Below are 15,832 nucleotides of genomic sequence, written 5' to 3' on the forward strand. Positions count from 1 at the left end.
ATAAGATGGGATCTCGCACACTATAGGTCCCATTTAGCTGATTGATTACTAACTACGAGTCACCTTTAACCAATAATCAGTGGATACCACCACAGTGGGCTACATTCAACCCCATCATCAAGGCCTTGTATTTTTCCATATTATTAGTAAAAGAAGTTCCTAAATAGACTCCAACTTCATGATAACCCTACATCGGGGATCTTTAATGACCACACCAATGCTTGCGTGTTTAGCAGGCCCTGTGGAAGCTCTATCAAAATACAGAGTGTAAACCTAGGATTCATTGATAGGCCACACCATAATAATTGGCTCACTTGTACTTATGATAATCAAAATCAAGCCTATAGAGGGGATGTATAACAAGCACAATCCCTCCTTTGCTAAACTCGATAGGAATGATAGTCAGAAGTCATTGACAATGGTGGAAATAGAATTTAATTTCCCATGTAATGGATCTGACTTGCCACTCAATAACCTGATGCCCTTTGCTCCACCAGATCACTCAACCTTGGTGGTAATGTTGCTCAAGGTATGGATGCTCCAATAAGGAATGATGCATCCCATCCGCTTATCTTGGTACCTATACACGTTAAAGCTAAATCTTGAAGGACTTACATAGGCACCAAGCCTAACGTCAACCCTTACACATAGTAAGGCTTCAACTTATTAAAGTTAACTTTAGTCTTAAACTCTACCCCCTGCAAATCTGCTAATAGGGCCGTAGAGCCATTCTTTCCTAAACGTACAATATTGTATGGTCCATCCCATTTGGGTTCTAATTTTCCTGGAAAGAGCTCCCTTTGAGCATCATAATACAGCGCCAACTGATCTTTCACAAATTTGTACTTCTTATCCCATAGATCATGAAGTGATTTCATTCTCCTCTTCCCTACTTATTGATGTAATAAAGCCTACAACCGAATCTCATCAAGATGTGCTAGAGAAGTATACCATTCCAGATCGTGCTCACCGACTCTCTTTCACGGAGGAGGAGAGGACGCAGTACATCCTTAGCTTAGAAAACCATGCTTATAATCAACTGAAATTCTACAGTATCCACAACCTCAAGGAAACGGTAGCGAAGGAGGAGGCTGCAAGGAGAGTGGTGGAATAGTGTAACCTCTGAAGTACCTAGAGAAGTTTGTGCAGGAGCCTGACCACACAAAGTGTGTGGAATTTCTGAGAATGTACAACCTCGATCAAGAATGCGGAATGGTGACTGTGGGAGGAGGGGAGAGTGCTAAACAGGTACAGGTGCCATTGAACCAGGCCTTGGTGGAATCTAAGATGGAGAAGAAACATAAGAGAGATGTGTATGCTATGCTAAAGATGAAGAGGGAGGACATTTTGACAAATGATGACATTAACATACACGATATTCCCGATGTAGAGGCTTGCATGCAGGCAAAATTGGCGCACTCACTCTTCTCTAGCCAACGCTATAATTCCCTCATGCACCGAATTAATGTGCATGTGTTGGAGAATGTGGTAGCCCACACCTTGGATGAGGTAGATTGGAACAACTACATGTGCAAGAATATAGACCAAGCAGCCAAAGCACTAGTCTTGGGTAGTAGACCGGTAGGCAGAGTCCCTAGCCTCTAAAAGTACGGAGAGAAAGAAACCTTCCTCGAAAGCCTCTTTCATCAAATATGGAAGTGTGCCAATAGCCATCATTCACGAGGCTATAAAAGATGCTCAGCAAGGAGAAGAAGGAGAGGATGAGACTCCAGATAGGTCACTGATCCACCAAGAGAAAGAGCCATTGAGTGACATGATAGAAACCAATACAGAGAAGGAGGATCAAGAGTCTCAATCCAAAAGGAAAAAAGCAAAGAAGCCCACTAAAAAGATAGCTCAGAAGAAGAAACAGGATGAGGGGGCAGGAAGAAGGAGAAAGAAGATCTAGAGAGAGCCAAAAGGGAATATAAGAGAGGCTAAAGAGAGGGAGAAGAAGAAAAAGCAAGAGGTAGAGGAGTTGAAAGAGGAAGCGAGAAAATCCAAGAAGGAGCTAGAAAAAGAGATTGAAGAGAGAAAAAAGAAAGAGAAGGAAGAAGCTGAAAAGTTAGCAGAAGAATCAAGGAAAACAGAGGAAAAGAGAGAGAGAAGAGCTGCAGAAAATGAGGCGGAGTTGAGGAGAAAGGAGGAGGAAGACATGGCTGAAGCAATTTTCCGGTCCATAGAACATCAAAGCCGACTCGATGACCTAAGGGCTTTAAGTCTTCCTAGAGATGAGAGACCTGGCTCAAGCACTCATGTACCCAAAGTCATACCGCCTATGGTCGCCGAAGGCAAGGGCAAGGATCCCATCCATTCACTACAACACAATGCCGCCATACACGCGTCCATTACACGCGAAAAGTTACGGGCGCGTGTATGGTCGTTTATACTTACAGCAATATCGGGCGCGTGTATACATGCATGTAACAGCGCGTGTATAATTGCATGTGTGGGCGCGTGTATTTGCGTGTTAAATCTGTCATAATACACGCTCTGTTACACGCGACACAGAGCCTAACTACAGAAATCCATTTCTTTTCAAAACAGAAAACCATTAAGTTTTAAAAATGTCATTGTGCATTGCAGTGTTTACAAACCATTACAAAATCCCACTACATGCACTTACAACAACGTAATATATTGAAAAATATATCTTCATATGGTTATTGAAAGACAAAGTATACAATAGAAATGTCATGAATTTGGAACAATACAGTGATGGATTGGTTAGGGTTCGATCTCATCTTCAATAAGATCCATCCTTGCCAAACGATCAACATCAATATCCATTTGATCAATTTGTAAGGCTATGATTAAATTTATTCTACTATCGCTATTTTGCCCATTGATAATGGTACCGATGCCTTGATCATTCTCATCATCATCACCATCATCCTCAATGGAAGGGTCATCCTCATGATCATGAGAAATGGCACGCTCATCCTCATTATCATGATCATCTACATTGGCATGTTCGACATCATCTTCTTTGCGGCTTGCCACATCCTCCATATGCTCCATATCAGTGAATGTATTATACATTACTTTGGAACGTGGTGCAATAGGGATGACATACCACCATTTACTGTCATGCACCATTGGCAGATAGATAACCTGCTCAAATACACATAATTCATTAATTAATTAGCATATCAAAAGTCAAGGGGTGCGCGAGCTTAGATATATATGTACATGAAACACATTTGTAAAAAAATGCATACCTGCTCACATTGTTGTGGCAATACGAGCCTATCTTTCTTTGTTTGCCAAAACTTTGTAGAGTCAATAGTTACATAGCCACTTGCATGGCGTTTTATCGTTGCGTTAGGCCCTTTTTCCACCACGTTCATTTGCCATTTGACATCCAAAACATACACAAAGAAGCGGCGAAAGTCAAGTCTGTATATGTCTTGGATTGTGCCACAATAATCATCAATTTTTCCATTGGCTCCCTCAAAGCTACTAATGACACCGCAATCTTGTGTATTCCTCTTTTCATCTATTCTTTGTGTTCGAAAATGCTTGCCTTCACACCATATAGCATTGAACATAGTGCACTGGACCAAAATATAAGCAATATCTATGTAAGCAATTAATGTGAATAAATATGAAAAGGCAATCACTTACAAAGAATGCAAATTTACATTTGTTCTATGTACCTTTAACATGCATCCTCGTGCATACTCCCATTCTTCCGCCGTGATATGCAGCCCCTCATCTCTCTCTGCTCTCTCCATTTCCTCATGCAACCAATCAACATGAATATCATTCGGAAGTGTTGCTAGATGCTTAGGGTACGCCTTACGAGAGCCATGTTGCCTCCGAAAGAGAGCTCTGTCTGCTTGCCTTTTTGTCTTTGCATCCTCGTATCTTGTAACCCATCTGCTCATCACATCACTATTAAGGATGCAAGTGAAATTAAGATCATCAATCAATGTTCTCTCAATTACTTTGCTCTGTCCTTTTCCTTGAGGCACAATAGACGTCATCCTCAAGTCCTCTTCATTGCTCCATAGTCGCGGCAAAGAGCTATCCACCTGATCAAGAAATTCTGATATATATACAAGAGACTCTTGTATCAACCAACCCTCAGCCATGCTTCCTTCGGGCCTTGCACTTTGCCTCACAAAGTCTTTTAAGGTCTTCATGAAGCGCTCTAGGAAGAACATCCAACGGGCATGCACAGTGCCACATAAAGCAATTTCATCCACTAAATGCACGATGAGATGTAGTTGACTTGTGAGAATGGTTCGCGGAAAAGTCTCCTCTACCATACAAACCACCTCCACTGCCATAACACGCGCATCATCCAATGTGGCTGGATCAATTGCTTTGGAACTAACATATCTGAAAAATAAATGCACAGTACGTTATACCTCATGCACATTCATTTTGCAAGGTATAATGAAGGGTGATCTTACATGGGATTTACATACCTCACAAGCTCGCCCATCTTATAAATACATCTTTTCAAACTCCTGTCTGCACAATGGTCGATTCTAGTAGGTAGTATGAACTGCGCACATAAGAGCACATGTATATTTGGGTTAGGGCATTACAAAATTTAATTTCAACCTACAATAATTGGAAAACACTTACTTGGAGCATCTTGTGCCAATCGTGGGACTTCAACCCATGTAGTTGCTCAACCCCTCTTTTCTTAGTGGTTGTAAACGCTCCCTTCAACAATCTCATGCATCCAGTGGGAGTACGCAAAGTGGTGATGGCTTGCTTTACCTGCTTCTCCTCCTTCTTTGATATAATCCAGGGAGCAGGCGGAAGACGAACGTGCCCACCCTCCTCTCGTGGCCAAGCTTGACGCATACGTCCTGCGACCTGCAAGTCCTCCCGTACGCTAACATTGTCTCTTTTACCAATAACATGTTCCCAAATACTAGATCCCACATTCTTGAAGATGTGCATGGGATCAAGAAGATGGTTGATCTTGAGATGGGTCCAATATGGTAGCCGGAAAAAAATGGAGTACCTACACAAGGGATTGCAGACTGTCATCTTTATTCCAACTTTAGAGACTACACAAAACAAGATTGAAAACAATGGAGATGTACCTGTTCATGCCATCTGGAGGAAGAACATTTGAAGACTCCCAAATACGCTTCCAATCTTTTGCACGAAGTGTCTGTGGATGAATGTTCCTTTTACTAGGAGCATATTTAGGGTGATCTGATGGGAGAAATCGATGATGATTATCGAATATGGTCTTACACAAACCATCAGCATACTCATGTACCAATGAAGGGCCACATATAGGACATGCATGTTTACCCGATGTCCTCAAACCTGTTAAAATAAAAAAAAAGTTAGAATAATAAAGTCAATAGTTATAATTGATATAGCTAGTAGTATTAGAGTCAGGAGGTAGTTAGAATTCTTACCAGAACAATCGCTGTATCCTGGAAAGTCATGCATTGTCCACATCAACACTGCTTTTAAGTCGAAGTGTCGAGAGGAGGGAGGCCTACTAATGTCCACTACCGCAACACCTCTCCATAGTTCCTCCAACTCATCAATCAACGGTTCAAGATAAACATCCATATGCTTGACTTTATGTTTCCCTGGAATCAGAAGGGATAACATAAGATGTCCCTTCTTGATCGCCATTGATGGTGGAAGGTTGTAATTCACCAACACAACCGGCCACACGCTGTATGCGGTGCTCTTGAAACCAAACGGATTCACTCCATCCATACCTAGGCCAAGTCTCAAGTTTCTGGGCTCTGTTTTAAAGCTGGGCCACTCATCTTCAATATGCTTCCAAGCAGGAGTGTCTGCAGGAATTCTCCACATGCCATCATCCGATCGATGCGAGGAATGCCATGACATGAGCTCTGCTATGGATTTGCACTTGAACATGTGTTTGATGCGAGGAATTATAGGAAAGTGTCGCAAGACTTTACGAGGTACATCAAAACTCTTCACATCTGTTCTATACCTTGCTTCACCACAAGTGGGACACTGTCGAGCCTCCTTATGCGTCCCACGAAAGAGAATGCAATCATTGATGCATGCATGTATGCGATCATAATCCAATCCTCCAAGAGATGTCACATAGCGCCTCGCTTTGTCTCTTGAGGTGGGTAGTCTATTCCCCTTTGGAAGCATGTTTGATAATAGCCTGCATCCAATATCATCAATTAGCCCATAACCCTAAACCCTATACTGTAAACCAAAAACCACTAACTGAAATTTGCAAGTTACAATGCTTACTTCAATAATGCGTCAAGACTTGCATTGCTCCATCCATAAACTGTTTGTATATTGAGCAGTTCAAGTGAAGCACGTAAAATAGAGAATGTGCACCCTTCAAAAACCGGTGTCGATGAAGCGTTGAAGAGATGCTCTTGTTCCATATCATTGTCGTCCACACCTTTGCGATCATCCCTAAAAAGATTCCGCACCATGTCATCAAACACTTCCTCTTCCACAACTTCGTGGGGTGCAGGGCTATTGTCATCCCTTTCCCACTCATCTTCGACAACAGATCCCGAAGCTCCAGCATCATCTCGTCGACGCTTTGCATGCTCTCGCCGTGCGTATGGCACCATGTTAGGGTGTGGTACTGCATCCTGCTTCAATCACAGTATATATATTACAACGCGCTCCATTAATTTGCACACCATGAGTTATTTTAATACTTTCAATTCACATCTTCTCACCTCTAAACCTGTTTGAATCCATTCTCCATACATCGAGATGTGATTCAATGTAATTCAACGCGCTCGTACAATGCACCCTTGACATCGATTACACGTACACTTGATCCTTTGTGCCAGCCACACGTCGCGATCACGATGACGCATTGTCTCATCCTCACCAGAACTGCTTGAAGAGGATGATGACATGCTATGTCCAAAATAACCAATACAGAAGTAGGATCAGTTTTTAGTGAAATCATACACATCCTATGCACAAAACAATGGATACACAAGAACAATCAGTTTTAAAAAAAAGTATAAACAGGCTCTGTGTTGCGTGTACAGGCGCGTCTAAAATCTATTCTGCTGCACTTTTACACGCGCTTTTACACGCGCTTTTACACGCGTGCTTTTCGCGTTTACCTACCGCGCGCGCCGCTTTCTTTCTTTCAAAAGCCCTCTTTCAAAACACTTCTTCTTCTTCTTTCTGCGTCGCTTTCTTTCTTTCAAAAGCCCTCTTTCTCCCTCTTGGACTACCCAAAAGAAGCAAAGGGTGCAAACAACACAGAAAGGGAGAGAGAAGCAAGAATCAACGAACTCACTTTTCAAAGACTTTTCAAAGAGGTTGGTTGTCGTTTGTTTGTTTTGGCAAATCTGTCGCTTTCTTTCTTTCCACCCGTGCTATGTGTACTTGAAAGCGACAGAGGATAGAATTCACACACATTGTATATGTGCTTAACTATTTATTTCTTAACAAACGACATCCATCAAGATAGAGGAAAGAGAGAAGAAGGAACCCTTGTGTATGTGTTTAGTCATTTCTCCCTTGATGGACAATGTCCGTCAAGATAGAGGAAAGAGTTTTTGTTTTTCATGAATTTCGTCACTAATTCGAAATGAACTTCTTCTTTTGGCTTATGATCTTCTACTAATTCGATGTTTGGTATTGTAAGAGATATGTTTATTTTCTAGAATGGTAGATATATGTTGTAGGTTATATATTGTAGGAGATATATTGAGGAGATATATTGTAGGAGATATGTTTATTTTTTATATGCATGTTTTGCTTGGTTCATTGAGGCGGAATTTCGACGCTTTGCAGATTCTTCATGGATCCAGGCTCTTCCTCCGATCCGTGGGCATACGCCACTTGGATGATGGAGATGATAAACCATTTTGGGCGCCATCCTAATCCAGTGGAGCTGACAGAGTATATGTATGCCCATCCTCCTCCTAGACTCCCAGGTCACACCGCGCCCCCAAGTACACAAGCCTCTCCACTGCCGTCTACGCCTGCGAGTCCGGCGAGACGTACCCCTGCGCATACACGCTCACCGAGGAGGCACACCCCTGCACGGACACACTCACGCACACCCTCCTCTGTACCGTCACGTGAGGGCTCACGGCCACCATCACGTGCTCCCTCACAGCCACAGTCACGTACACAGTCACGTGCAGCCACCCCTAGTCATGGCTACTCCCGCAGTACAGATGAGAGCCGACGCCGCAGTAGGGAGAGCGGGAGTGGAGGATTATGCGGCGGGTGCTTTGGTGGGGGGGGTAGTAGGGCACGCGGTGAGAGAGGGCATGGAGGGAGGCATGTACGAGGAGACAGTGAGGAGTCGGAGGAGGCGAGAGAGGTGGAGGGAGAGATTTTCTACGATGTTACGGATAGGGGCGGGGTAGTCATGGATGCGAGAGGGAAAGAGGTGATGGAGTATATGCGGGGGGTAGTTTCAAACATGTATAGAAATTGTTTTGTAAAATTTAAAGATCAGGATAGCCGGTTAGTTAGGGAGGTCCTAGATAGTGTACATAGTCGGTACCCCAATCCCCCACGAGCGACATTCTCGGATGTATGGGGAAGGACGCGAATAAGGGAGATCTTAAGTAATAAAAGATCTCACCTTAAGAAACTCGCGTACGATGATGGGGTGAATGTAGCTGCGGGTGGCTATCCTTGTGAGAAACCTGCCACTGCCCACAAACGCGAGTGGAAGGAGGCAAAGAAGCGCGCAGAGGGAGGCGTGAAGAGTAGGCAGCATGTGGAGGCACGACGGATCCAGATGGAGACCATTGGATCGTCGCATTTCGGATCTGGCGGCGTCGAGTCGTGGGAGGCAGAGTTCGTAAGTAACTTGCCTCTTTATTTGATTGTTTGCCAAATTCATTGATTCTATGATTGTTTTGATCTTACAAACTATCTTGATTATGTTACAGCGACGGGTTATGGGGAGAGGGCCCACAGCCCACGAGACTGGGTATGCTCGCCACAATAGCAGTCGTGACACGTGGGCCATCTTCAGAAACGAGGGACGTATTACGGATGCGCAGTTTGACGCGGCCATGAGACCATACGGTCGACAGGTACTTGAAAACTCTAAATGAATGATTTCGGTTTATTTAATTGCATATATATGTATACTTACATACGGTATATTTCTTGAACAGGCACAAGCTGCTGATGCTCCTGCCCCTGATGATCCAGCCGCCACTGCTGATGTTCGTGCCACTGCTCCTGGTGGAGGCGAGCACCACTCATCGGAACATACCGATGCGAGCTCCTCTGATCATGGAGAGAGCACAGGGTCCTCATCATCCTCTGATTAGCTTTCAGAATACTGTAGGATGTGGTTGTACAAAAAAATTTTGTAACTGAAGCCATGGGCTTTTTTGCACCTAGCTCCCTATTTGACTTTGTATATATTTGTTCCTAATTAAAGCCATGGGCTATTTTGACATATGGACTCCCTTGTACACAAATGTATCATGTATTGACAATGTATTGAATCGTGAGTCTTGAGTCGTGTATTAAGTTTTAGATAGTAATATTGAATCGTGTATTCATAGAGAGTGAGTCTTGAAATCTAAATCGCTCTTTTTTTATGGTGCAATGCACCAAAAAAAAATCCAGAGAGTGCCTTTGGGTGGCTGGATGCTGGAACAGCATCCAGGCACCCAAAAGCACTCTCTGGATTTTTTTTTTCCCTCTGCGATCGCGTGTATAAGCGCGTGTCATCTGTCAAAATCGCGTATATTTGCGCGGATAGTCTGGTTAGATTCGCGTGTAAATTTGCAGCAAAACTGCGCAGAACGCGTGTATGGATTCGTGTATTCGCACGACTGGCTTCACTGTACACGCGCTTTTACACGCATGTCTCTGGCCGCGATGATACACGCGCTATTACACGGGCCCGACACTTTTTTTCCCAAGTCATTTTGTGCGGCTAGGAGCGCGGGTATGAGCCCGATCCCTTGTAGTGATTCCATCCCGCCCCTCTTGGTGCCCACCAGCGAAGCAACCACTCTCACTCCAAGCACCTCGGCCACTGCTGATGTAAACAATTTGGTGGCTTGGATTTACTAATAAGGAACTGGCCTAAGGAAAGAGTGTGGAGACTATGGCCAGTGGGCAAAAAAGACTGGCCACAAATGCCGAGTCTAGGTAGGATCTGAAATGTCTAAAGGTGGAAGCTTTGACCACTCTAATCCCTACTACTATAACGCCACCAGCAAACTATGATGAATATGTTGCTGAACTGCTCTCTTAGCTAGAGAAGGCAAAGAAGGAAAGAAAGATAGTGGTGATCGAGTTGGAAGTGAAAAAGGAGTCGGTGGCAACCTTCCAGCTTGAAAAGACGAGGCAAATAGCTATGCAAAAAAAGAAGATCTTTGATCTAAAACAGGAACTAAAGGCAAAAGATGACAAGGAGGAAAGTTGGCGGCAACGGCTCAAAAATGAAAATCAAGAGCTAGTGAAAATACAAAGAGAGTATAAACTTTTAATCATGCAATATGAGGATTTGACAACAAAAAGAGATTGGATCGTACGAGGCATGGAAGAGTTTGCTGCAAGGGAAGAAGAAAGGAAGCAAGAAGAGGAGCAACACCACAGAGAGATGGAAACCATGGACGAAAAGTTGAGCCTTGAAAGAAAAGAGCGGGAGAGAATGAGCAGGGAATTGGAAGATCAAGAGTAGAGACTCATGGCCCTGGTACAAAGACAAGGAGAAAGTATGGAGGAGATGAAAAAGAGAGCCGCAGGCCAAAATGAATGAAGAGTGAAGATCTTGGTGCGTCGCCTGGATCTCGTGGAAAAAGAGAAAGTCCTAGCAAAAAGTAGAGCAAAGGCAGCCCAAGTGGGCTTCAATACTCAACAATGAGCTTTCTTGAATACTCTGATGGATGCCACTCACACGAAGGAAGGGGAATCCCTTGAGGTGGTAAAGAAGAAGCTGATCATAGCACGTAGAGCTGTGCAAGCAGAGCTACACATGCCACCACAACCTGTTGCAGTTGGGTTGAACCTTGATGAACAATGCAAGTACCTGTTGTTGGCCGGCCTAATCCCCCAGGAGATTGATGCACTAGGGTTTGTAGAGGAGGTACAACAAGAAGATTACCAAAGGGGTGAAGCTGAACTGCAATTTGACATGGCCAAATTCAAAGAATAAGTAATCCCATAACCCCCTTCAACCCACTCTGAAGAACAGCAAAAGTCAATAGACACATCTGTGGAAAGAAAAACCGCCCTAAGGGAAAAGAGAAAGAAAATGGTGGAAGAAGCCAAATAGAGATTGAGGGCCAAACCCATGGCATAGATGTCCACACCTCTTCCACCACGCCCAAGTGACCTACCGGCCATGCAAAAATTGTAGTCTGGGAGAGATAGGAAAAAGAGAAACAACCTTTTAACTTCAGCTTCCTCCTCCCCAATGGCCTGCGCAGAGTCCTTCCCCTTAAATTAGTGGAAGAGGTGACTGGCATTGGAAGCTGGCTAGGCCAACAATGGCTAGAAGTAAAAGAGAAGAATCTCACCCTCTGGGGTATCGAGGATGCGGAGTATTGGCAAAATAAGGTTTTTGAAGTGTCTCGGTCTGTGTCCGAATATGAGTGCCAACCACTTTGGTGGAGACACATTTGCAACAACAATGTGTTCTCCTAGATGGTTTTTGGTAATACCCTTCCCTCTGAGAGAAACAACCCCACCTTCTGTTGAGATGACAAGCTTAATATGTGCGGACATTGATGATGGACCACTTGGCTAGATGAGTCTGCACGTCTACACTTAGCATGTTGGTGGTCATTATGATACTCACATGGCCACTGACTTATCACTTATTATATTTAGTTTGTTACACCTATCTGCAGCTGGCAAAGATATAACGCCAGTCGATTAGTATAGTCCGTTATGTTCTGTTTGACTTAGAAGGCCACTTTCCTTTATGTTATATCTTATCGATACTTTGTGTACATTGTATAGTGTGTGGAAGAAGAAGAAAAATTAGCAAGAAAACGTTTTTGCCTCCATCTCTCTTCTTGTGTTCTTGAGTGAGCTTCCTCTTGTGTGTACAGTGTGTGTCTGGTGCAACAGCTCAAGCAAAGTTCCCCACCACGCAATTATTGACATGGTATCAGAGCCGCGCCACTGAGAGAGGCTAATTTTGAAGGTTGAAGTGAAGGAGAAGAAGCAAGGTTTGACCAAGCAAGCAACGGGTAAGAAGCTCTCTCATTCTTCCACTCTCTTTCTTAGATAGTGCCTGTGGAGGCACCGGAAGCAGGGTAGAGCAAAAATCTCAGATTGCTATGAGATTTGGTGTGCAAGCAAAGCACTGTATATTCTATAAATAGGCTCTTTATGGTTTTTCCACAGTTATTTTGGGCGTCTGAGGCCATTTTAGGCCCCGTTTTAAAGCTGCAAGGTTACGAACAACAGTTTCAGGATACACTGTGACTTTGATTGTATTGATCGAAAGTGGGTGCACAGATTCTTTTGAATCTGTAATTTTTGAGATGTTTGCAAGAAGCAAACATAAGGTTTATCTGCAAACAGGTTGCAGATTACATGTACTATTGATTAATCAATGAAAAAGATTGCTTGGTGTAGTGTTGTGCATGTGTTGTGAAAGATTGCAGAAGACTAGCTTGCTGTGTTGTATCCTTGTTTGTGATAATGGTAGAGAACAGTGGAAATCCCATTAATGAGAAGCTCGACAAGAACAACTACCCTTCATGGCAGTTCCGTGTGATGAACTTTCTTATTGAAAAGAGCCTTTATGAGTTTGTTTCAAGTGAAGAAAAGGAGCCAGAGCTAGGTATCCCTCCGACTGCAGATGAATTAAAAGCATGGAAAGAATGGAATGCGAAAGACAAAAAGGTGATGTACTAGTTATCTGCAATCATTGATAATACAATGTTGGGACATATCAGGAATGCAAAAACTTCACATGCAGCTTGGACAATTTTTGAGAATATGTTTTCAGTAAATACAAAGGTACGAAAGATTCAACTCAAGCAAGAGTTAAATGCCTTGAAGAAAGGGAAAATGTCTGTCAATGAGTATGTGTTGAAGGTGAGAAGCATTGCAGATGCTTTAGCAGCAATTGATACAATGCTTGATGATGATGATTTGGTTTCATCCACTTTGAGTGGCCTTAACAATGAGAAGGCATGGAAATCATTTGTTACTTCAGTATATGTACAGAAGCCATTTCTAGATTTTGATGGGTTGATCTCTCTTATGATTAGCAAAGAGATCAATATGCAGGGTGACTCATCAGAAAAAAATGGTGAACAGGTTCAAGCATTTTACTCAAGTTTAGGAAGGAGACATGGTAGATCCTCTTCGAGAGGTCGTGATATGGGATGTGCTAGCGATAACTAGCAAAACAGGTTCAATCAGCAATTTGGTGAAATGCAGGTTTCAGGAGGCCTAGGAAACTTTAGAGGCAGGGGGATTTCTAGAGAAAGAGGTGGATAGCAAAATAGAGGTTCTGGAAATTCTACTATTGTTTGCCATTATTGTGGCAAAACATGCCATATTGCAGCCCATTGCTATGCAAAGAAGGATGATATTTGCAGTGGTAAATTGCAGTAAGGAAACTGTGCATCATCTTCACAACAGAATGAAGACAGAAATGAGTGTTTGTTTGTTATGCAACATATGATGAATGTAGTTACATGAAAGGGGACACATGATGATGTATGGTATGTCGATTCAGGTGCATCTAATTATATGGCCAATCATGTTGAATGGTTTGGAGAGATGCAGGACTTACAAAATCCAAGTTATGTGCAGACGGGTGATGATTCATACCACCTAATTTCACACATTGGAAAGGTTCCCTTGTCCTTGTATGATGGCCAGACAAAGAGTCTGACAAATGTATTACATGTGCCATCAATTACAAATAATCTAGTGTCTGTTTGGCAAAATGGTAGAGCAGGGATTGCAAGTTCGATTCAATGCAAAAGATTGTTTTATAGAAGAGTTTAATGATAAGTGTAGGTTGGTCGCAAAAGGAAGTAGAGTTGTGGTCAAATGTTCACTTTATATGCTGGAATTCCTGCAATGGATGCTACTATATATGCTAAAGGAAAAGGAGTAGTTGTAGATATTGAAATATGGCATAAACATATTGGATGCAAATGTGCAAAGACTGAAATTAATGCAGTCTAGAGGATTGGTTACAGGGTTGCCTTCTTTTAGAGTTGCAGAATTGCATAAAGTTTGTGAAGCATGCTAGTTTGGTAAGCAGGCAAGACAACCCTTCTCACATGACACAGAAGTGAGTAAAAAATACTTGATGTAGTGCATACAGATGTTTGGGGGCCTACACAGAATGTATCCCTTGGTGGCAGCAAATACTTTGTCACATTTATTGATGACTATTCAAGGAAGTTATGGGTATACTTCATGAAGGAAAAAAGTGATGTGTTTGAGCACTTCAAATCTTTTAAGGCAGTTGTTGAAACAGAAATAGGCTTAAAAGTAAAGTGCTTGAGATGAGATGAAGGGGGAGAGTACCTCTCTAATGAGTTTAGTGGCTTCTTGAGGACCCATGGGATAAAGAGGAAATTAACTTGTAGGTATACCCCACAACAAAATGGGGTTGCAAAAAGAAAAAATAGGCATATTGTAGAAGTCACACGGGCATTAATGGCTAAAAAGAATAATGCCCAAACATTTTTTGTCTGAGGCTATCCATACTGCTGTACACGATGGTGTGATTGTCATAGTTTGAAAGGATTGTTTGTGTTTACTAGAATCTAGATCTTTGATTAAAAACATTGATAAACATGATAAAAGGAAAGATGATGCTAGGCTGCCCCCAAGCTAGTTGCGAGACCCTACTCCAAGGGGGTCATGATTATCACTTTGAGAGGCTTAGACTGACTCCGTAACAGAAAGGTTTTCCCATAGAGATAGTCTCGAGTAGTAGGAAATGTGGATGCGAGGGGGAGCTCTGGCTATAAAATTTTCATTACTCCTAGAATCTAACGAGCCCCTTCGCGACCCAGGATGGGATCTTGGAACCCTAATACTAGCTACAAGGGAGGAATCTTGGTGGATAGAATATCCTCGTGGAATTTTATATATCTTTTGCAAGATCAGAAAGATGGACATTTTAATAAAATTTCAATATAATAAAATACTTTATTTTTTATTCCAAGGTTTTTTGAATTGTATGTGTATTCGTGAAATAAATTATGTGAAGGAACCTATGATTTAACAGACTAATTAAGAAAGCTGGTTGTATATGTTTTAATAAATGTGCTGAAGGTAATTTAAACTAAAGATGATACCGTCATCAAAGGAAAGTGGGTGGGCGTGACCCTTGATGGGTCCATCCGATGGTAGGGTGGTCCCAGCTATAGCTGGGAGCTTTTCTAAATCGATGATAAAATAAGGAAGATGGTAAATTGACTATCTAGTCGTTAGGTAGAACTGATTTGCATTGTTTTAGGGGGCCAGAATGGGATTTTTCCTTATGGTGGGTAGGAGGGTTGATGTACCGCACTCCCCTGTGTCTCCCATTCTCTTTGAACTAAGTGCAATGGCAAGTCTTCTTCAGTTTGAGTAATCCTATAGGAAGTGGGAACAACACAATATTAGTGAGTTTGGGAATCTCCCAATTCCCATTTTTTGAATACTAAAAAGGTGGCACCTGGATAACATGCCCATAAATTTCTCAAAACCATATGATGTGACCTATCATTGTAAACTGCTTGATAAATGGAATCTATTGAGCTATAGAGCGCTCGATTTGGAGTTATAGTGTTCAAGTTATGACAAATCCAAAGATTGTACCATGTGTCCCAAACTTATGGGAAATTCCCATCTTCCCCAATATGGTGTTGAACTCAAAATTACCGATGCTAGTTGGTTGTTAGGA

At 42.5% G+C, this 15,832-nt stretch overlaps 1 protein-coding gene across 1 annotated transcript; it reads left to right on the forward strand.

Moving 5' to 3' along the window:
* Nucleotides 1-8,834: 8,834 nt before the first annotated feature.
* LOC148014430 (uncharacterized) lies at nt 8,835-9,266 on the forward strand. Its single transcript, XM_087666442.1, has 2 exons — nt 8,835-9,023; nt 9,108-9,266. Exons 1-2 carry the CDS (start codon nt 8,835-8,837, stop codon nt 9,264-9,266), a joined length of 348 nt encoding a protein of 115 aa, XP_087522568.1.
* The last annotated feature ends 6,566 nt before the right edge of the window (nt 9,267-15,832 follow it).

This window comes from Lygodium microphyllum, chromosome 25, assembly GCF_053477565.2.
Source record: "Lygodium microphyllum isolate KBCC chromosome 25, Lygodium_microphyllum_v1.1.10, whole genome shotgun sequence".
NCBI classification, from domain to species: Eukaryota; Viridiplantae; Streptophyta; class Polypodiopsida; order Schizaeales; family Lygodiaceae; genus Lygodium; species Lygodium microphyllum.